Here is a 24,398-nt window from a genome sequence, read left to right as displayed (position 1 = left end):
GGTGCAAGCTGCTTTGGGAACTATTCTGTGGTTGGAGTTGGAAGCTCCATTTCCCAAAAATGGGAGGGAGAGACACTTAGCCACCGACTTGAGCTACTGATTAGTCAATTCGGCTGGCTAAATTATAATCCTAAGAACTGCTAAAGTGTGAAACTGTCCAGGTTGCAAAGAGGCTGGCAGCCACCATTTTGATTGCGCCCTACATGAGGGGAGGCCAGGCTGACTGAAAACCAGTGATGGTAGGGACCAGCTTCTGTACTGGAGCCTTAACCTTGGCTTCAGCCCCACCTCTAGCTGGAAGCCCCACCCCTAGCTCTAGAGGAAGCTGGCAGGCCCTGCACCAGCCTCTCCTGGTAACTGCAGGCACATTCAGCTGGCATGAGTTTATAGTTAAAAGCCCACCAGGGCAACTTTGGTGATTTTGGACCTGGCAGGGCACAGACTGCTGCCCACACCTGCAACTCCATTCCAGCCCCAGGAAAGGGAAAGAGGGGAGTCTCAGTCTCTCTGGGTAACTAGATTCTAGGCCTGCACAACTTTGATTATTAAACAGCTGTGGCTCTGTTCCTATTCTTGGCAAAGCAGAAAATTGGGAGATGCTTTATTAGTCCACTGGGCAATGCAGGGAGCTTGAGGTTCTACAGCTTACACCTTATATCCTTGGCTCCTACTACACAACCAGCAAGGGAGAAAGGGCAAGAAAGCCCTAAACTAAAGCGAGAAACTGCACCCAGAATAAATACATTTAGTAAGCCAGATGCTAACACACCAACAAAAAATTACAAACCACACCAAAAAACAGGAAGATATGGTCCAGCTAAAGGAACAAGATAAGCCTCCAGATGACATAAAGGAGTTAAGACAACTAATCATAGTTGTTCAAACAAATCTCCTTAATAAATTCAATGAGATGGCTAAAGAGATTAAGGACATTAAGAGGACACTGCGTGAGCACAAAGAAGTATCTGAAGCATACATAGAAAAATAACATCTTCTGGGGAATGAAAGGTGCAATAAATGACATAATACACTGGAATCACATAGCAGCAGATTTGAGGAGGCAGAATGAAGGATTGGTGAGTTTGAAGAAATGGCCTCTGAAAACAAACATAAAAAGAAGAGATGAAAAGAATGAAAAAAATTGAACAAGGTCTCAGCGAACTAAACAACAGCGAAAGATGTGCAAATATATGTGTCATCGGTATCCCAGGAGGAGAAAAGAAGACGAAAGGGGAAAAAGGAATATTTGAAAAAATAATTGTAGAAAATTTCCCAACCCTACTGAAGGGCATAGATATTCATGTCTAAGAAGCACAATGTACTCCCATGTGAATAAATCTGAATAGAACAACTCCGAGACACACATACTAATCAGAATGACAAATGCCAAAGACAGGAACAATTCTGACAGCAGTAAGAGAAAAGCAATGCATAACATATAAGGGATACCCAGTAATATTAAGTGCTGATTTCTCACCAGAAACCATGGAGGCAAGAAGAAAGTGGTATGATATATTTAAGATACTGCAAGAGAAAAACTTGCAGCCAAGAATTGTATATCTGGCAAGACTGTCTTTCAAAAATGAGAGCGAGGTTAGAATATTCACAGATAAAGAGAAACTGAGAGAGTTTGTAACCAAGAAATCGGATTGGCAGGACATACTAAAGGGTGTGCTATAGTCTGAAAAGAAAAGACAGGAGAGAGAGGCTTGTAAAAGAGTCTAGAAATGAAGTTTATATCAGTAAAAGTAACTACAGGTCTCAAAAGAGTATTGAAAATAAAATGACAGATAAAACCCAAAGGTCAAAATGGGTGAAATAAGAACTGCCTTTATAGTAATAACATTGAACGTTGATGGATTAAACTCCCCAATAAAGTCAGATTGGCAGAATGGTTAAGAAAATATAAGCCACCTATACGCTGTTTGCAAGAGACTCGCCTTTGATTCAAGGATACCAAAAGGCTGAAAGTGAAAGGCTTGAAAAAGGTAATCCACAGACGTAGTAACCAAAAACAAAAAAAGTCGGAGCAGCTATACTTAAATCAGATGAAACACACTTTAAAAGACACTAGTAACATGCAATCTGAGAAGGCATTTACAATAGCAACTAAAAGAATAAAATATTTAGGAATAAAAGTAATCATGATCTACGATGGAACACTATGCTGCAGTAAGAAGAAATGAAATTGGGACATATGTGGTAACACGGATGAGTCTTGGAGACATTACACTAAGCAAAGTAAACCAGACACAAAAGGAAAATATTGCATGGTCTCATTAATATGAACTAAATACAAATAATAAACACATGGAATTAAAACATAGACTATAGGTTATAAGGAGATAAGAGGAGGGATGAGAAGAACTATGGATGCTTTTATGTACATAGAAGTTTTCATTAAATTGACTGTAAAAGCGTATAGATGGATAGAGTCAATACTAACACATTATAGTGAGTAACAACTGGTTTATAAATGGGATTGTGACGGAAAAAGGTAGTCTGGGAAAGTAAATGTCAATAGAAAGTAAGCTAAAGAATAATCCAAGGACTGAATAACACAGTGAACCCAGAGGCGGCTGAGAATTATGGTAAGGGTACAAATGCAATAGAGCCCTTCTGTGAGCTAGAGAAGATGTACATCACTATTGCAGTGTGATGGGAATATGGAGAAACATGGGAAAACTATAATTGGTATAACCTATAGACTGTGGTTAACAGCAATACTATAATATTCTTGCATTAATGCCAAGCTATACTGTGTTGATAATAGAGGTGTATGGAAAAAGTGTGCCAAATGTATGCTATGGACCATGATTGGTGGTAATAGTCTGATGATATCTCATAACCTGTAACAAATGTTCCACCAGGGTGTGGATTTGTATGGGAAATCTACACATCTGTATGACTGTTTTGTCAATTCACAATATCTGTTAACAAAAATACATTAAAAAAATTGTATGGGTTGGGGGAAAAATACACCAAATTTAAGATAAGGAATATAGTTAGTAGCAATATTTTGACAATGCTCTTGCATAGTTTGTAACAAATGTTTCACACTAATGCAAAGAGTTGGTGGAGAGGTGATGTATGAGACCCCTGTGTGATGTTATGTATATTTATTTTGTAAGTTCGCAATCTTTACTATACACATCGTTTATGTGTGTTCCTGTATGAATGAAATACTTCAATTTAAAAAAAAAGTAACCAACGATGTAAAGCACTTATTCAGGAAACTACAACTCACTGTTAAAAGAAATTAAAAAAAACAAAACAAAACAAAAAAACAAACCCTACATGACTGGAAGAACATTCTATGCTCACAGATTGGAAGACTAAATATTAAGATGTCAATTCTACCCAAATTGATATACAGATTCCATGCAATCCCAATAAAAATTCTACAAGCATTTTCAAAATAAATGGAAAACATGATTATCAAATATATCTGGAAGGGTAAGGGGTCCTGAATAGCCAGAAACATCTTAAAAAGGAAAAACAAAGTTGGACGGCCCTCACTTCCAGAGTTTAAATCATATTACCCAGCTACAGTGGTAAAAACACCATGGAACTGGCATAAAGCACTCACATAAACCAATGTAACTGAACTGATGGTTCAGCAACCATGTATGGTCAAGTGATTTTTGACAAGCCTGTGAAACCCACCCAGCTTGGGCAGTACAGTCCATTCCACAAATGGTACTGAGAGAACTGGATATCCATAGTCAAAAGAAGAAAAGAGGACCCCTAAATATATAAAAATTAATTCAAAATGATCAAAAACCTAAATATAAACCAAGAACCATAAAGCTTCTAGAAGAAAATGGAAAATATCTTCAAGACCTGGTAGTAGGTAGTAGATTCTTAAAGAAGATGACTGAGATGGACTACAGATGTTTAATATATATAGAAGGCTTTTTTAAAAAAAATATTTATTTATTCATTCCCTCCATTTTTTGTAGTTCTGTCTGCTCTCTGCATCCATTTGCTGTGTGTTCTGTGTCTGCTCACCTTCTCTTTACGAGGCACTGAGAAACCTGGGACCTTCCACGTGGGAGAGAGACACTCAGTCACTTGAGCCACCTCAGCTCCCAGTGTGGAAGTTTTAATTAACTTTATTATAAGTGTGGAAATGTACAGAGTTGATGGTAGCACATTATAGTAACAGCTGGTTTTATAAATTGGAATGTGGCTGAAAAGGGTAGTCTAGGGATGTAAATGCCAACTGACAGAAAGCCAGAGATAATCTAGATACTGAACAACACAGTAAACCCAGAGGTGGATGAGAATTGTGGTTGATGGTACAGCTGCAAGAGTGTCCTGTGAGCTAAAGTGGATGTACATCACTATTGCAGGGTGGTGGGAATGTGGAGAAGCATGGGAAAAATACAACTGGAGTGACCTACGGACTGTGGTTAACAGTAATAATGTAATATTCATGCATCTATGACAAAGATGTACTGTGCTGATAATGAGGGAGAATGGAAAAAGTGTGCCATATGTATGTTATGGAACTGGTAAGAGCCTGATGATATTATCTCATAATCTGTAACAAATGTTCTATCACGGTGTGGTGTGTTGATATGGAAAATCTGCACATGAGCATGATTGTTCTGTAAGTTGGTTTGGTGGAAAAAATACAGCAAATATAGGATAAGGACTACAGTTAGGAGTAAGATTTTGAAAACATTCTTTCATAATTTTAAACAAATGTCTCACAACAATGCAAGGTGTTGTTGGTGGGTTGATGTATGGGACCCCTGTATGATGTTACACATGTCTGCTTTGTAAATTCACAATTTCTACTATACAAATATTGTTTATGTATGTTCATATACAAATATAAAAATAATAATAATAGGCTGGGTTAGGTGAATAATAAACCAAATGTAAGGTTAAAACAAAAAACAAAATATCACCATAAACGTCCTGCTTTTGTCTTTTCTTTTGTTGTTGTTGTTTTTTAAAAGATTTATTCTCTCTCTCTCTCTCAGAAAGTGCAGGCTGCACTTTTTCTGCGCTGGGCAGCTCTCCATAACACGCGGGGGACACACCCACGTGGCATGACACTCCTTGCGCGCATCAGCACTGCGCATAGGCCAGCTCCATGCAGGTCAAGGAGGCCCAGGGTTTGAACCTTGGACGTCCCATGTAGTAGGCGGATGCCCTATCTGTTGGGCCAAATCCACTTCCCTGACCTTTCCTATCTACACAATCTTCCCCTGACAATGTCTTTGTTTTTTTTCAAACTGTATCCAGCTTTTATTAAAGACACTTTTCATAAACAATCATGGCATTTCCAACAGGCAATCCTTAACAGTATACAATAACTTTCAAACTTCCTTCTTCAATGGACTACCAAAATCAGAAAGCCACTTTGAAACCCAACAAAGCCGACAATGTCTTCTACCTCAGCACTGCAAAAATTTCCCTGAAGGACATCTTTAGCGTCACTTCCATACACAATACACTTTAGTGGCTCCCTATATAATAGTGGTTTTCAAATGAGATCTACTAGAACATATAATTTCCCCCCTTTTCATTTTAATGCTGTATAACCTGCATATAGTGAAGTGTAGAAATAATATTAAGTATATAGTTTGATACATTTTGGCAACGTACACACCCATGTCACCACCAAATTAAGACAGGGTATTTCCAGCACTCAAGTGGTTCCCTTATGCTCCTTCCAACCACTCTTGGCCAATGATAGTCACTATTCTGCCATTTGCCCATACTGAATTTCATATTAACCGGAATCAGACTGTGAATATTATCTTTTTTTTTTTTAAAAAAAAAGATTTTTTATTTATTTCTCTCATCCCACCCCGCTGTCTGCCCTCTGTGTCCATTCGCTGTGTGTTCTTCTGTGTCTGCTTGGATTCTTGTAAGTAACACCAGGAATCTGTGTCTCTTTTTGTTGCGTCATCTTGCTACATCAGTTCTTCATGGGCAGGTTGCTCTTTCTTTGCGCAGGGTGGCTCTCCTTATGGGGCACACTCCTTGCGCATGGGGCTCCCCTATGTGGGGACACCCCTGTATGGCAGGGCACCCCTTCCACGTATCAGCAATGCGCGTGGGCCAGCTCACCACACGGGTCAGGAGGGCCTGGGTTTGAACCCTGTGGTAGGCAGATGCTCTATCCGTTCAGCCAAATCTGCTTCCCCGCATATTGTCTTCTGCAGCTATTACATACAACAATGAGATAATCTGGTATACATCTTTGGTGGATATATGCACTCATTTTCTAGAAACTCATTGCTGGAACTTAAGGCAGTTGTGTGTCCAATTTTATTAGAAACTGTCATAATGGTTTTGAGAATGTTTATGTCAACAGCAGTGTGTACAAGTTCCATTGTCAGTTCTTTTAATTTTGGTGACTGTTAGGTGCAACAGTATCTCACTATTGTTTTAATTTGCAATTTCTAATGCAACTTCATGACTAATAAGGTTGAACAACCTTGCATAGCTTATAGGTTATTATGATTTCCTCTTCTATTAAATGCCTGTTCACATCGTTTCACCATTTAAAAAAAAAAAAAAGAGGGAGTGAATGTGGCTCAGTTAAGCATCTGCCTCCCACAAAGAAGGTCCTGAGTTTGGTTCCTGGTACCTCCAGAAAAAAACAAATAAAAAACCAACTCAGGAATGCCAATGTGGCCCAATGGTTGAGCACTGGCTTCCCACATGAGGTCCCCGGTACCTCAAAAAAAAAAAAAAAAAAAAAGTTGTCAGCCTTTGTCTCAGGCCTCCAGCTTGGCTGTTGTTTTACAAGACTGCCTTGGTATTCTAGGTCTTTGTGTTTACATCTACTACTTAACCTTCTCAATTTCCACACATACAAAAACAACACTTAAAATTTTGATTGGGACAGGATAGTATCTCTGTTATTTTCAGGGAAGAGTTGATTAATAACATATGAAGTCAGATCTCAATAAATAAAATATGGTATATCCTACCATTTATTTAGATTTAAAAGTATCTATTTCACAAATATTTAGTAGCTGTTTAGTGTGTAAGATGGGTAGCCACTTTTTCTTTTTTTTTCTTTTAGGGAGGTAACACGGATTGAACTCAGACCTTATAGGTGGGAGGCAAGCTCTCAGCCATGGAGCTACATCTGCTCCCCTCATGTTTTAAATTTATATTTGATATTTTCAGTAAGGCAGTTTACTCCCCAGGCCTAATTTTCTGGGAATTTTTATCATGAATGGATGTTAAATTTACCAAAGCTTTTAATGCATTTATTGAGATGGCCATATGGCTTTTCTCCTTTATTCCTGCTATTGTGGTATACTATACTAATTGATTTTTTAAAGTCCTTGTTTTGTATCACTTAATTTGACTTTCCAATACCCACATTTTTAAAATATTATCAACTTGTAATTTTTCTTCCTTATAATGTCCTTTTCAGGTTTTCCTATCAAGGTACTGTTGGCTTCATAAACGCTTGAAAATTTGTTCCTTCTTCTATTTTATGGACCTGGAATTTTCTTTGTGAAAAGATTTTAAACAACAAATTCCATTTCCTTACTAGATAAAGGACTATTCAAATATTTCAATATATTCTTGTGTTTTGGTTAAATGTGTTTTCAAAGCATGTGTTTCATTTCATCTAAAATATCAAGTTTATCAGCACATAGTTGTTATATATTTTTTAAATTTAATTTTATTTATGTCTCCCCCACCCTCATTTATGCTCGCTGTCTGCTCTTTGTATTTATTTGTTGTGTGCTCATCTATTTTTTAGGAGGTACTGGGAACCGAACCCGGAAACTCCCATGTGGGAAGGAGGCACCCAATGGTTTGAGCCATCTCCACTCCCTATATTATCTTTTTAATGTCTGGGAAAACTAGTGACATACCCCTTTTCATTCATGATGTCAGTAATTTGTGTTCCCTATCCCATTTTATTCCCTCAGTTTATATAGAGGATTATCAGTTCTATTAATCTATTCTAAGAAACACCTATTTTGCCTTTGTGCTTTTCTCTGTTTATTTTCTTTGAGTGCTTCCATGCATCCCAGAAGTTTTGGTATGTTGTGTTTTCACTATCATTTAGTTAAAACTATTTTCTAATTTCCCAAGTAATTTTTTTCTTTGATACATAGGCCATTCATAAATGTGTAGCTTTGTAGTTATCTTTCTGTCACTGACTTTGAGTTTAATTCCATATGGCCAAAGAACATACTCAGTATGATTTCAATCCTTTGGAATTTACTGAGACTTATTTATTGTCCAGCAGGTTTCTGTGAGAAATGTTCCATGTACCCTTGACAAGAAGTATATTCTGAAGTTTGTGTGTTATAGTAATCTAAATTATATCTAGTTGGTTTAACTGTGTTAACATCTTCTATATCCTTACCAACTTTTTTTTTCTGCTTGGTCTATTGATTACTGATTGTGAATATGTCTCTTTTTCCTTTTGGTCAACTTTTGCTTTAATATTTTCAAATTATGTTATTGGATATATGCAAATTTACAATTGATAATGAATCTGTTGATTTATTCAAACCACTGAATCATACTCACTAGAATGGCTAAAATTAAAGACTGACAACATCAAATGTTTGATGAGAATGTGAGCAACTGCAATTCTCACACATTGTTGGTGGGAGTGTAAAGCGGTACAACAACTTTGGTAAATTACTTTGCAGTTTCTTATATGTACACCTACATCTGCCCTATAACCCAGCTATTCTACTAGAGAAATATATGACCTCAAAGACTTGTACATAACAGAAACAACCTTTATCAACAGGAGAATGGATAAACAAATACAGCCATACAATGTAATGAACCACTGATTCATGCAACAGCACAGATGAATCTCTAAAACATTACGCTGAGTAAAAGAAGTCAGACACAAAAGAATGTATGTTTCCATTTATATAAAGTCAGAAGCAGGCTCAACTAATATATGGTAAAAGAAACCAGACCAGTGGTTGCCTACAGGGGATGGGAATTGACGGGAAGGGGCATGAGAAGATGAAAATTTCTGTTATCTCAAATGGAGTGCCAGTTATATGGGGTTTACACATTTGTCAAAACTCATCTATGTTTGCATTTCAGGTACAAAATTTTACCTCAATTAAAAAACCAGAGATGTTATGGTCCCAGTCTGAAATTAATCAAATCAGAATCTGTGTGAAGCAGGTATATGGTATAAACATACTGAAAAAGACAAGTTCAGACATCCATTCTTTCATCAGCTCTATTTAGAGCAAGGGTTGGAAAACTTTTTCTATAAAGAACCAAAGAGCAAAAATTTTAAGCTTTGTGAGTGATACCATCTCTGTTGGAAATAGTTATAAAGGGAAAGTATTCAGAGACAGTATGTAAAAGAATGGACATGGCTATGTACTGATAAAATTTTATTTATAGAAGCAGGCAAAAAACTATCGTCTGCCAATCTCTGCTTTAGATAGTGACTCAATAAGTTACAAATCCACTTTTCCCCAAGAATACCATGAAAGATCCCGGCATGTCTAAAAAACAGCCTGGCATCATAATGGACAAACATATTTCAAATTCCAGTTTCACTTTTTCTAGCTTTCTAATATGAAAAGCCAACACTTAATACCTACAAACTTCAGTTTTCTCATCGGCAAAATGGGCATAATAGCTATCTTGAAGTACTGTACTAAGGATTAGGGATATATAAATGTTAAGCAGCTAAGAAGATGTGTGATAGACACTCAATGCATGGTAGTTATTATTATGGATATTACAGATGTTAGCATGACACCACTCTGATCCACTGCACTATCTTGATCTACTCTTGAGGTCAGGAATGTCCTTTGCTGCCAGCTTGCCAAAGTTTGGTCCCTACCTATATCTCTTTGCCACAACTGTATTCTCCAGATGAGTCCCTCTAATTGGTCTATTTCTCCAAGCAAGTCCTCCCAGTCTCTGTCTCTACTATTCCCTTAACCCAGCATGCCCTCTCATCGGTCTACTGCTACAAGTACTCTATTCTAAGAGAGTCCAGGCTATTATTCATACTCTAAACAAAGCTGCTATTCCCCAAACCCCCTACAAACCCTGATTAGATATCTTAGACTGAGATATCGCAGCAGTCATTTTTCAGACTACATAGTTTATATTTATTAGTCACTGCTTCCACTCTACTGCAGCTCTCTTTAACCTGACTAAGTTCTTGGAGAGCAGAAAAGGTGCTTTTATGTCTCTGTGTTTCCTTCACTATCAAGTCTACTATATAAGCACTATGTATTTGCTAAGTGATTAATTCAAAGGTGCTGAAAATTCAAGGGATTCAGATTACAGAAATGTCTTGCTTAAAACTTCTGGGAAAAAATATTGTGAGATCCTACATACCTTTTGCAATAGCTGCTGGAGTAGAGCTGGGGACAACTGGAGTTGGGGCAGTTACAGGCAGAATGGTAGGTGATTTGTTGGTAGAAAATGACTGAACCACTAAAGGGCAAAATAATAAGGTGAGGGGGGATACAACAAATACAAAAATTACTGAAATGAGAATGACTTACCTCCCAGGTATCCCCTATATTAGACTAACAGCACAGAAACAATTCTATGACAGAAGGAGAGGAAGAGCCCCACCCCCTCATCCCCCCTTTTTGAGGTACTGGGGACCAGAGATTAAACCTGGGACCTTGCATGTGGGAAGCTGGCACTCATCCACTGAGTCACATCTGCTTCCCTGGTAGGTTTTTTCATTTGTTTTTGTTTTTTCAGGAGGCACCAGGACCTCCCATGTAGGAGGAGGGAACGCAATCGCTGGAGCCACATCTGCCACATCCACTCCCCTGTAAAGACCTTTTATTTAAATACAGGAATTTGACAAGCTGGGCTTGATATTACTATTAGTACTGGGGTAACTAAGCTATATCCTCAAATGTGGAAATGGGGGCTTGTCACCAAATTAAGAAAAGAAAAATGCAATTAACCTAAACTCTCATTAATCTGCAAAATTTTCCCTCCCATAAACTAACTTTAGAAATGTGACACTATTTGGCAGCCAGTATGATTTGGTTTGGCTCTAGAATTCTAGGAGCCAGGGAATACCTGGATAGGTAAAAGGTAGGCAATATGAGTAAGGAGTTTCCTGGATAATACCCCTTAACAGAAAGCATATGGACTTTCCCCCCAAGATAGGCATGGAGACAACACAATCAGATAGGACCATGGATGAAGGACTTACCTTTATTCACAGGCATCAGTATAGTCTGTACACTTCCAGATGTGTTTACACTGAGTGGTTTGAGCTGGCTGGGTATGGTCAGGACAGCCTGCTGAGGATTGGATTGACTGGAGTGAATCTTCAACAATCCTAAAATAAGATTGAAGATAAGGCCAAGCTGAAGATTGGATGCTTCATTTAAGTTGTCTGCCATCTTTGTCATTCATATTTTTTCACCGGAGTATGGTTTTAGGACAGTTACCGTTTCAATAAATAAAGAACTGGAACCTGAAGAGACAGATGCTACAGAGTTCACAGCGAAACATGTTACAATAATGATTATTTATCAGTTTCTTTACTCCAAGACCATAAAGTAAGACATACATTTTTGGAAAAGCAGAAATAATACAAAGGAGGAAAAGTTACCAGAAGTCTTACTGCAGAGACAGCCAGTATTAATGTTTTGAGATAGTTCTTGCCCATGTTTGTTTTCTATGACAGCTTATTTATTTTATGTATGTATACAAACTGGATTTAAAATTTTTATTTCATTTATTGCCACTCTCCCACTTAAAAACCATCTTTGTCTCCCGACTGCCTAAAAAAATATTTACAAAATTAGTTTTGAAGTATTCAAAATCCACTTCAGTTTGGCCCCAATTTATCTGGATCTCCTTCACACCATCCCTACATATCTAATACTCACCCATTACTTTGTAATTTTCTACCTCTGTACAGCATTAATTTTTCAAACATGATATTCTTCATTTATCATTTTAGAAGGGGTTATCTCATCCTCTCTCAATTTCTTTTAAAGGTTATTTCCATATTCTCATTTTCATTACAAAACTAATCTAGACAACATCAGACAAAAATCCTAGGCTTCCAGACTGCTAGTAAATAAAAAGTCACAAAGGGGCATTTACTGTGCGAGAACACAAAATTGAAGAACAAACAAGACAGAAACAGCACAAATATATATTATAATAACACAACTACCTAAAAATAGCACCAGAGGCTAAAGATAATATAATATAAGCCACTGGAAAATAACAGGTATGAGCTATGGAAAGGAATTATCTTAAATACTTACTAGAACAAGGCTTTAATTAAATGAAAAAATCCTTTTGGAATAGATGTGTATTAAATCAGTCAAAGTAGAAAGAACTTACGGAGACATACCCTCAGAAAGTACAACAATCTTCTATTTTCATATTTTAAAAATTAATTCTTTAATAAATGAATTCAGCAAAGTGGTAGGGTACAAGATCAACACATAATAATCAGCAATGTTTCTCTATACCAGGAATGAACAACCAAAAAGGGAAATAAAAAAACAATTCCATTTATAATACCATCTAAAAGAATAAAATATCTAGGAATAAATTTAACCAAGAATGTAAAGGACCTGTACATGGAAAACTATAAAGCACTGCTGAAAGAAACTGAAAAAGACCTAATAAGTGGAGGGAGATTCTTCATGGGTAGGAAGACGATATTGTTAAGTGTCATTATTATTACCCAAGTGATTTACAAATTCAACACAATCCCAATCAAACTTTCAACAACCTTCTTCACAGAAATGGAAAAGCCAAACATTAAATTCATATGGAAAGGAAAGGGGCCCTGAACAGTCAAAACCATCTTGAAGATGGAAAGACACACTTTCCAATGGCAAAACTTAATTACAAAACTGTGTGGTACTAACACAGGGACATAATGACCAATGAAAGAGAATTGAGAGCTCAGAAACAAACCCACACATCTATGGCTAATTGACTTCTGATAAGGGTGCCAAGCCTGCTCAATAGGGAAAGAACAGTCTCTTCTACAAATGTCTTTGAGAAAACTGGATATCCACATGGAAAAGAATGCAAATGGACCCTATCTCACACTGTACACAAAAATAAACTCAAAAGGGTCAACAACTTAAATGTAAAATTACAAAACTCTCGTAAGAACACAAAGGGAAATATCTTCAGGACTTTCATATTAGACAATGGATTCTTAAACATTACACCAAAAGCACAAGTAACAAAAGAAACAATAAAGTGGACTTACCAAAATTAAAAACTTCTGTGCATCAAAGGACATTACCAAGAAACTGAAAAAGTAGCCTACAGAATGGGAGAAATTATTTGGAAACCATATACCTGAAAAGGGCTTAACGTCCAGAATATATAAAGAACTCCTACAACTCAACAAAAAAGACAAAACCAATTTAAAAAATGGGCAAAGGACTTAATAAACATTTCCCCAAAGAAGACAGGAAAAGATGTTTAGATATCATTAGTAATTACAGAAATGCAAATCCAAACCACAATGTGATATCACATCAAGTCCACAAGAATGGCTTTTATTTAAAAAAAAAAAGGAAAATAACAAGTGTTAGCAAGGACGCAGAGAAACAGAAACTTTAGTACATTGTTGGTAGCAACATAAAATGGTGCAGCCATGGTGAAAAACAGTTTGGCAGTTTGGCAGAAAGTTAAGTACAGAATTACCCATTGTTCGGTATATATCCAAACGAATTGAAAAGAGGGATTTGAACAAACACTTGCAGACTGATGTTTACAGCACCATTATTCACAACATCCAAAAGACAGAAGGAACCCAATTGTTTATCCAAGGCTGGATAAACAAAATATACAATGGAATATTATTCAGTCATAAAAAGGAATGAAGTTTTGATATATGATAGAATGTGAATGAAACCTGAAGACATCATATTGAGTGAAATAAATCAAGCACAAAGAGATACCGTATGATTTCATTTACATGAATTAACTAAATTATGAAAATTCATAGAGACAGAAAGTAGACTGATTCAGGTTACCAGGGGGTGGATGGAGAGTTAATGTTCAATGGGTACAGAGTTTCTGTTACGGGTAATGAAAAAGTCTACTAATGGATGGTGGGGGATGGTAGCACAACACTGTGGATATAATTAATGCTACTTGAGTAGTATGTTTAAAAGTGGTTAAAATGGGCAATTTTATGTTGCATTATGACAATAAAAATTTTAAAAATTTTTTATCAAAATTGTAACCCTCTCAATTAGAGGTGGAGTGGGTATCACCATTCCTAAATCCTCAGGACTGGGGAATAAAATACAGACTACAGTGGACTTACTGGTAGTCTACTATAAACTTATTGTGGTTCTAGCAATGAAAGAAATTATATTATTGATGTTGAGACAGTGGCCACTGGAGGTGTGGAAGAAAGGGAGAGGGAAAAAGAGGTGTAGTATGAATGCATTTTCCGGGCTTGGAACTGTCCTGAATGACACTACAAAGACAGATATGGGGTATAATATATCCTGCCATAACCTACAGAATGGAGTGGGAGAGAGTGTAAACTACAATATAAACTATAATCCATGCTGTGTGGCAATGCTCCAAAATGTGTTCATCAATTAGAATGAATGTACCACACTAATGAAAGAAGTTGTTAATGTGGGAAAACGTGGGAGGTATGGGGAGTGGGGCATATGGGAATTCCCTATATTTTTTATGTAACATTTTATGTAATCTAAGTATCCTTTATAAATAAAAAATATACTAAAAAAATAGAAATAAATAAATAGTATATGCTGATCAGCGGGAAGAGTATAAATGTACTAAAAACACCTCTCTATCTTCATCTAACTCCCCTGGAGCATCCACTTTTAACCCTCTTGGTTCTTTTATTTACCTCCCTACTTAAAAAAATAAACAGCCATATATTACAGGCCTTCAGTCATCATTTTTTGATGTTACAAACTGACTTACCATTAGTGTAAATAGGCATTTTGAGGCGCTAATGACCTCTGTTCCCTATACTCCACAATATTGTTCTCTATTGATCCAAAGAAATATATCATACCATGATTACATTTCATTTTCTGGAATTAGTAATTTTCTCCTTTTTCATCTGCTTAGTTACCTTTCAATATCTTCACTAAGTTTTCCTATCTTTTTTAAGAACTCTGTAAACTACCCCTTAATACAATTCTCCACACAGTCAAATCCCTTAAGACAAATTACAGTTCCATTTTTTTCCAAAGAGAGAGTCCTTCCGGAGCTGTCTGATATGTTCAAATTTGGCCTGTTGCTTTCTACATGTGATGCACAGCTCTCATTTTGGCAACTTCCACTGGCTGTTTCCCAGGAATTCCATTTGTCTCTCTTCTGCATTAGACCTGATTTTCTTTTTTCATGGTTAACACCTCTTCATTTGGGTAAAATACATATTTTAGTAGTAGTATCTTAAGACAGAGTACATAGGAAGTACAAGAGAAACCTTGCCTGTCAGAAAATATTTCTACCTTCACACTCCACTGATGATATGACTGACAAGAGAATTCTAGACTGAAAGCAATTTTTCCCCTAGAATTTTGAAAGCAGTACTCTAGCTTCCAGCATTGCCATTAAGAACCTAATAATGCAATTTCTAAGCTTTTTAATTCCATTTTCTCTCTGACAGCTTTTAGGATCCTCTCTTTATCCCTGATGATTCCACAAATAAATTGTGCCTTCTTCTGAGTATTCTTTCATTCATTGTGCCAGACCTCGTGTCTTTTGAATCTTCACCTGTGGGATAAATTCTTGTTTTATTTCTGTGTTCATTTCCTCCCCACTATTTTCTATTTTCTTTCTGGAACTCCTTTAAGTCAGATGTTGGTAATCCTGATACATCAAGTTTTCTTTCCTAGAGTCCACCTCTTTGTCCATTCCCTACTTTCGCCTTGTGTCCTATAGTTTACTTTCAATGCTACAACCAGACTGATTCTTCTAAAACGTAAGGCAGATACATATTATTTCTTTACTTAAAACCCTTCCATGGCTTCTCCTTAAGTGAAAATCAAAGTCCTTACAATGACCTATGACCTACAAAGGCCCTACATGACCCGGCGCCCACCACTCTGACGTCATCTCCGAGTACTCTTTCCCTTGCTCACTCTGCTCAAGTCACAATAGCTACCTTGCTCAACAGTTTACAATGCATGCAAAAATTTTAATTATCAGCATCTTAGGAAACCAGAGAGCAGGGAAATTTAATTTACTGTAAGCTAAAAATTGTATCAAAAAAGGAGTAAGGGGAGAAAAGGCATTCCATTTCTACAATTTCTATTCTAGTGCCTGGATAGTGCCTAAAAGTAAAACATTCAGTTAGTAGAGAACAAACACTCCCCTATACTAGAACTTGTTTAGTTTTAACTGGGAGGTGGAAATCATGGTAAAAATACATCTACCTCTATCTTTTAGTCTCTAACTGGTCAAAAAGCAAACAGGACACAGGGGCCTGGTCTGGAGCAACGTATGGAACAGTAGTGAAAATAATAATAATGATAACAATAACAACAAAGTCCACAATCTCTTTTCCAATGCTATTAAGGGGTGTGTGCATGTGTATTTATCAGTGATACTGCAGACCGCAGACCAGTGCCAAATTAGTAAAGTGTTACCAATCTGCAACAAGATAATAAATAAATTGAATGCTTTGAAACTTTCAAAGCAGTTTGACAACACTGTGACATTTTTATTTCATGTTACAGAAGTATCAGTCTGCACTGGATTATAGAAAACCAAAACCAAAATGGATCTTTTAAATTTGAGAAGAAATGTTGGCTATATTAGCTCTCTAGCATCTGTGGACAACATGATGTAATCAAACACAGTAATATTTCTGCAGCAAAACATAGGGATATTCACATTTAGTATTAATAGCCTGATAATGGCAGTCAAATTTTGCCCTAAAATTTTATGAAAAGACCTTTGTTTTCAAAGCTTTCTGATTTTTAAAATCGCAGATAAGGGATTAAGCACTAACAACAATGGCATAGATGATGCTGATAATACTGGCAGCAAGTATTTACATAATGCCCACTATGTGCCTGACACTGTTCTAAGCATATTAGCTCATTTAATCCATTCAACTTTATGAGGTAGGTATTATTATTAGTCTCATTTTACAGCTGAGGAAATAAGGCAATCTAGCTCCAGAATCTGTGCTCTACACTGTCCAAATAAGTAAAAGGCACATCTCTAGGGCCATTTAGTGTGGACACAAAGATTACATACATCTTAACAGACCTCAAACATATCACTGTAAAACTACCCAATAAAATAACTAAAGTTTAAAATTATGACTCAGAGTCATTAAGGCTAATTTTTATTTTATATGCTTTGTTTATGAGAGCAAAGATAAGTATGATCTGTTTTATCCTTGAGTTCCATTCAAAATTGACCACAAACACACAAAAAGGTACTATTTTTAAGGAGGCAAATCCTTAGCTTTCCACAAAATTACATTGTGAGAAAAGCTAAAATACCCAACAAGGTTCTAGGTGGCTAAATTATATTACATCACTTTTAGACTTCAAATGATAGGATCTCCTCAGACTAAAATAGAAATTTTTGCACAGACTTTTATTTTTGTGCACCGATTTTAAATAAGAGTAATTTACCTAAAATATATTCTAGCCCAAAGAAAGAAATATCATTCTGATATAACTTACCTGAGACTGTGGTTTTTCCAGGGATGGATGTTGGTGTGGACACTAGGGACGTTGCACTGACGACAGTGGGAGCAGCAGCTTTGCAAGTTCCCATTGCTGTCTGGCTTACACAAACTTGCTGCTGACCTGAAGTTTTCATTACAGAACCTATAGCAGATGATGAACTGGGGGCTATTCCCTCAGACTGCTCATTCATAGGGACAGAAATTATAGAAATGAAGAAGAAAGCCATGTAAATCGCATAGAACAGTACCATATAGAATTCACTCAATAAATACTACTATTATCCATCTATTAAATGTGGTGCCATATAAAAAAAGATTGTTTTCTAATTCAGAGATACCCACACTTGTATATTCATGGACCAAGAAAATTTTAAAATAAATGAAGGAGACAAGCAGCATGATGGCGGCAGAGTAAGGAGCTCCTAGAGTCAGTTTCTGCTACAGGGCAGATAGTAAACACCCAGAGCTCTCCGGAGCCAGCAGAAGCACCTGTTTGGGGGGCTCCAGGAGGCCAGAAGAGCATCTTGCAACATACTGAAGGAATGGAAGGAGGAGACTGCTCATGTGCAGAGAAGACTCGTAAGTAGAGCACTCCATGCAACGGAGGCCAATGCCCATCCTCCAGGGGAGGCACAAGCCACCTCGGGAGCTGTTCTGCAGCTGGAATTGGAAGCTCCACTTCCCAAAAACAGGGGAGAAAGAGATGGTTGGCCACCACCTTCAGCTACTGATGAGTAAATTCGGTAGGTTAAAGTATAATCCTGAGAACAGCTAAAGTTTGAGCCTAAGTCAGAAAAAGGCCGATGGACACCATTTTAACTGCACCTGGCATGAGGGAAGGGGGCGGTCTGAAAATCCCAGTGCTGATGGGGACCAGCTTCTTCCCATCCAGACCAGGCTGCAGCTCTGGTCTAGGACCCAGTGCCACCTCCAGCACTGAGGAAGCTGCGGGGACCTGCACCAGCCTCTACAGGAAATTACCGGCCAAGCCGGCAGAAGACCGGGTGATTATCCTATTCTTGAGGCACAAGCCACCCCAGGAACTACTCTGTCGTTGGAATTGGAAGCTCCATTTCCCAAAAACAGGGGAGGAGGAGACAGTTGGCGGCTGATTGTGGCTACTGATTGGTAGACAAGGCTGGCTAAGGAATAACCCTGAGAACAGCTGGGGTGTGAATCTGCCCAAGTTGGAAGAGAGGCCACTAGCCAGTAGCCACAATTTTTACTCTGTCCCCAGCCTGAGGGGAAGCCAGGCTGACCAAAAATCACAGTGATGGCAGGAACTGGTTTCTTTCACCCAGATTGGTCTGCAGCCCTAGACTAGGCTTCAGCCCTGCCTCTGGAAGGGAGGAGGCTGGCGGGCCCTGCGCCAGCCTATCCAGGTAACTGCAGGTACCTTTGGCTGACACAGACTGAAAATCGGAATTCTATCAGGGCAACAGCGGTCATCTTGGACCCACACTGCATAGATTGCTGCCCACACTTGCAGCTCCATCACCACCCCAGGTAGGGGAGAAAGGGGCAATAAGCTTCATCAGTCTCTCTGGGCAACTACAGTCTAGGCCTGCATGACTTGGATTATTCCACACAGCTGTGACTCTGTCCCTACTCCGGGCAAAGGAGAAAGTTGGGAGAAGCTTCACTGGTCCCTGGTGCAATGAGGGCAGCTTGAGCCTCCAGAGCCTAAAGCACCAATGACAACCTTGGCTCCTACTGCAAAACCAGCAAGGGAGAAAGGGCAGGAAGCCCTAAACTAAAGAGAAAAACTGCTCCCAGAATAAATACTCTAGTAATCCAGATGCCAAGACACCAACAAAAACTACAATTCATACCAAGAAACAGGAAGCTACGGCACAGTTAAAGGAACAAAATAAGCCTCCAGAAGACATAAAGGAGTTGACACAACTAATCATAGATTTCAAACAAACCTCCTTAATAAATTCAATGACATCGTTAAAGAGATTAAGGATATTAGGACACTGGATGAGCACAAAAGAATTTGAAAGCATACATAGAAAAACAGCAGATCTTATGGGAACGAAAGGTGCAAAAAATGAAATTTTAAGAAAACATAGGAATCATATAATAGCAGATCTGAGGAGGCAGAAGAAAGGATTAGTGAGCTTAAAGAAATGGCCTCTGGAAGTGAACATACAAAAGAACAGATGAAGAATGGAAAAAATTGAACAAGGTCTCAGGGAACCAAATGACAGCAAAAGCTGTGCAAACTATGTGTCATGGGTGTCCCAGAAGAAGAGAAGGGAAAAGGGGCAGAAGGAACATCTGAAGAAATAATGGTAGAAAATTTCCAACCCTATTGAAGGACACAGACATCCTTATCCAAGAGCATGACGTACTCCCATCCGAAAAAATCCGAATAGACCAACTCTGAGACATACACTCATCAGAATGTCAAATGCCAAAGACAAAGAGAGAATTCTGAGAACAGCAAGAGAAAAGCAATGCATAACATATAAGGGATACCCAGTAAGATTAAGTGCTGATTTCTCACCAGAAACCATGGAGGCAAGACGACAGTGGTCTGATATATTTAAGATACTACAAGAGAAAAACTTACAGCCAAAAATCTTATATCCAGCAAGACTGTCTTTCAAAAATGAGGGTGAGATTTGAGTATTCACAGATAAACAGAAACTGAGAGAATTTCTAAGCAAGAGACCAGATTTTCAGGAAATACTAACGGGGGTACTAGAGCCTGCAAGGAAAAGACAGGAGAGAGAGGTCTGGAACAGAGTCTAGAAATGATAATATCAATAAAAGTAAACAAAAGTGTCAAAAGAGTGGTGAAAATAAAATATGACAGATAAAACTCAAATAGGACTAAACTTAACCAACGATGTAAAGCACTTCTATTCAGAAAACTGCAACTCAATGTTAAAAGAAAACAAAAAAGCTCTAAATAACTGGAAGAACATTCCATGCTCATGGATTAGATTAAGATGTCAATTCCACTCAAATTGACATAAAGATTCAATGCAATTGCAATAAAATTCCACCAGCATTAAAAAAAAAAAAAAAAAAGGAATACACAATCATTCAATTTATTTGGAAGGGTAAGGGTCCCAATTAGCCAGAAACATCATAAAAAGGAAAAGCGAACCCTCATCTCCAGACTTTAAATCATATTACCTAGCTATAGTGGTAAAAACAGCATGGTACTGGCATAAAGACAGATACATAGGCCAATGGAACCAAATTTATGGACAGAAACAGACCCTCACATGTATGGTCGAGTGATTTTTGACTAGCCTGTCAAACCCACACAGCTCGGCCAGAAAAGGCCATTCAATAAATGGTTCTGAAAGAACTGGATATTCATAGCTGAAAGCAGGAGAGAGGACCCCTCTCTCACACCTTATCCAAAAATTAACTCAAAATGCATCAAAACCTAAAAATAAAAGGAAGAAAGAACCATAAAACTTCTATTAGAAACTGTAGGAAAATAGCTTCAAGACCTGGTGGTAGACGGTGGATTCTTAAAGGAGATAAGAGGACTGAGATGGGCTACTGATGCTTAATGTATGTAGAAGTTTTAATTAGCTTTACTGTAAAAGTGTGGAAATGTGTAGAGTAGATGGTAACACGTAGTAAGAGCTAGTTTATAAATGGGGATGTGGATGAAAATGGTAGTCTAGGTATGTGAATGCCAACTGACAGAATGCTAGAGAATAATCTAGGAACTGAATAGCACAGTAGACTAAGAGGTGGATGAGAATTGTGATCAATGGTATAGATCCAAAAGTGTCCTTTCTGAGCTAGAGCAAATGTACATCATTACTGCAGGGTGTTAGGAATGTGGAAATGCATGAGAAAAATACAGCTGGAGTGACCTATGGACTGTGTTGATAATGAGGAAGTATGGAAAATGTGATACAAATGTACACTATGGACATGGTAACAATATTATCTCATCATGGTAATAATATTATCTCATCTGTAGCAAATGTTCCACCACACAGTGTGGTGTGTTGATGGAGGGGTGTTGTTTGGGAATTCTGTACATGTGCATGATTGTTTTCTAAGTTTACAACTTCTGCCATAAAAAAATATATTAAAAAAATAATAATAGGGTGAGGTGGGGGCAAAACACACCAAATGTAAGATAAGGACTATGATCAGTAGTAAGATTCTGACAATATTCTTTCATAATCTGTAACAAACATCTTATGACAATGCAAGGTGTTGGTGGAGGTTTGATGTATGGGACCCCTGTATGATGCTATGCATGTTTGCTTTTTAAGTTCACAACTTTTACTATACACTTAAATGTTTATGTATGTTCATATACAAATGATATAAATAATACATATTATTATTATACTTTGGCTAGTAGTAATAATTTGACAATGCTTTTCAATCATTAATTAAAAAGTTTTAACAACAATGCAAGTTATTAGTGGTAGGTTAAGTTATGAGAGTCCTGTATGATGTTATATATGTTTGTTTTGTAAGATCACAACTATTATTATACACTTATTGTTTATGTATGTTTAAGTATGAGTGATATACGTCAATAAATTAATTTTTTTTAAAAAAATGAAGGACTGTTGTGGGGTTATCACATTAGAAAAAAAAAATTCAACGCATTTATTATCACTACTGCTTTTTTTAAAAAAAGATTTATTTTTTATTTATTTCTCTCACTTTCCCTGTGCCCCCCTGCCACAGCGGCCTGCTTTCTGTGTCCATTCGCTGTGTGTTCTGTGTCCGCTTGTATTCTTGTCAGTGGCACCTGGAATCTGTGTCTCGTTTTGTTGTGTCATCTTGCTGTGTCAATTCTCCGTGTGTAGTGCCACTCCTAGGCAGGCTGCATGTTTTTCCAACTGGGCAGCTCTCCTAACGGGGCGCACTCCTTGCACGTGGAGTTCCCCTACGCAGGGGACACCCCTGCAGCACGGCACTCCTTGCACGCATCAGCACTGCATGTGGGCCAGCTCACTACATGGGTCAAGGAGGCCCGGGGTTTGAACTGTGGACCTCCCATATGATAGGCAGATGCCCTATCCGTTGGGCCAAAATCGGCTTCCCGCTACTGCTTTCTTTTTAAAAGGATCTTTCAACACCAAAGATAGGACATAAACTCAGACTGTAAAAATGGAATAAAAAGAGCCTCACTAAAAATTCAGGGCAATCATTTAAAGTTTGCCACATTCACTCAACAAGCATCTACTATATGACAAGCCCTACTAAATGCCAGGGCTCAGAGATAAAAGCTCTCAAGAAGGAGACAGTACAAAAGAATGGTAGACAAGGTACAAGTATACAGAGGTATAAGCACCATTACACCTGAGAGGAAAAGTGATGCTTGAAGTAAGGAGGGTAAAGAACTACAAAGAGCTTCAGAGGAAAGATAAGACACTTGAGGGGAAGTTTTAAGATTTAAGACAGAAAGGAGGAAATGAAAGTGTATTCCTGATACCAGATAGGAGGTAAAAAGTCAAAGAGGCATAAAAGAACATGCAAGGAACTGCAAAGTAGAGTGATCTGACTAGCAAACAGGCATGTGAGAAGAAGTAGTAGTTACAGAATTGAAACTTGTGAAGATTCAAAGGCCAGGTCATAAAAGTACTTTGGGTGCAAAGACAATTTCAGTCAGGAAACAGTCTTTTCAAGAAATGGTGCTATGCCAACTGGTATCTATAAGCAAAAGGATGAGGCTGGACTCCTACTTCACACCATATACACAAGTTAACTCAAAATGAACTAAAGACCACCAAATAAGAACTAAAACTAGAAAACTCTTAGAAGAACACACAGGCTTAAATCTTTGCGATTTTGGATTGTGCAATGGTTTCTTAGATTGGATATCAAAAGCACAAGCAACCCAAGAAAAAATAAATAGAAATAAATCAAAACTTAAAAACTTTTGTGTGGGAAACAGATACAGCTCAATCAGTTGGGCTCCTGTCTACCATATAGGAGGTCCAGGGTTCAATACCCAGGGCCTCCTGGTGAGGACCAGCTGGCCCACACGGCAATGCCACCCTGTGTGGGAGTGCTGCCCAGCATGGGAATGCTGCCCCGTGCAGGAGTGCTGGCTGATGCGGAGAGCTGGAGCAGCAAGATGATGCAAAAATAGACACACAGAGAGAAAATAAGAAGACGAAGCAGATTAGGGAGCTGAGGTGGCACAAGAGAGTAACTGCCTCTCTCCCACTCTAGAAGTTCCCAGGATTGGTTCCTGGACCTGCCTAATGAGAATACAAGCAGACACAGAAGAACACAGAGTGAATGGAAAAAGAGAGGAGACAATAGTGTGTGTGTGTGTGTGTGTAAGTAAATAAATAAATCTTTAAAAAAAAACTTTAGTTTTTCAAAGGACACTATGAAGACAGTGAAAAGATAGCCCTAAGAAAGAGAAATAATTCTTGCAAATCACATATATAATAAGGGATTTTTATCTAGACTATAGAAAGAACTCCTACAAACTCAGTAATAAAAAGACAACTAAATTAAAAGAACAGGCAAAGGATCTAAATAGACATTTCTTCGAAGATATATAAATAGCCAATGAATACATACGAAAGGTGCTCAAAATCAGCCATCAGGGGAATGTAAACCAAAAAAAAACCAATGAAACACTTCACACCTACTAGGGTAACTATAATAATAATAATAATAATAATAATAATAATAAAACAGACAAAAACTAAATAAAAGATGGGGAGGATGTGGAGAAACTAGAACACTCATACATTGCTCGTGGGAATGT

At 37.8% G+C, this 24,398-nt stretch overlaps 1 protein-coding gene across 9 annotated transcripts in view; it reads right to left on the bottom strand.

Annotated features, from left to right (window-relative positions):
- Window positions 1-24,398, bottom strand: part of YEATS2 (YEATS domain containing 2) — a 144,330-nt gene that overhangs the window by 11,738 nt on the left and 108,194 nt on the right. For all 9 annotated transcript variants that reach the window (XR_009185499.2, XM_058295419.2, XM_058295420.1 and 6 more), the window contains 3 exons: window positions 17,661-17,844; window positions 11,183-11,311; window positions 10,339-10,437 (listed from right to left, as the gene is read on the bottom strand). Coding sequence is in view for 8 of the 9 variants with exons in the window: in XM_058295419.2 (XP_058151402.1) it covers window positions 10,339-10,437; window positions 11,183-11,311; window positions 17,661-17,844 (412 nt within the window). In the remaining variant the exon portion in view is untranslated. The remainder of the gene's footprint in view (window positions 1-10,338; window positions 10,438-11,182; window positions 11,312-17,660; window positions 17,845-24,398) is intronic.

Source organism: Dasypus novemcinctus, chromosome 4 (genome assembly GCF_030445035.2).
Source record: "Dasypus novemcinctus isolate mDasNov1 chromosome 4, mDasNov1.1.hap2, whole genome shotgun sequence".
Taxonomy (NCBI): Eukaryota; Metazoa; Chordata; class Mammalia; order Cingulata; family Dasypodidae; genus Dasypus; species Dasypus novemcinctus.
Note: the sequence above shows the minus strand (reverse complement) of the source record. Positions and strands in the feature narration are given on the sequence as shown.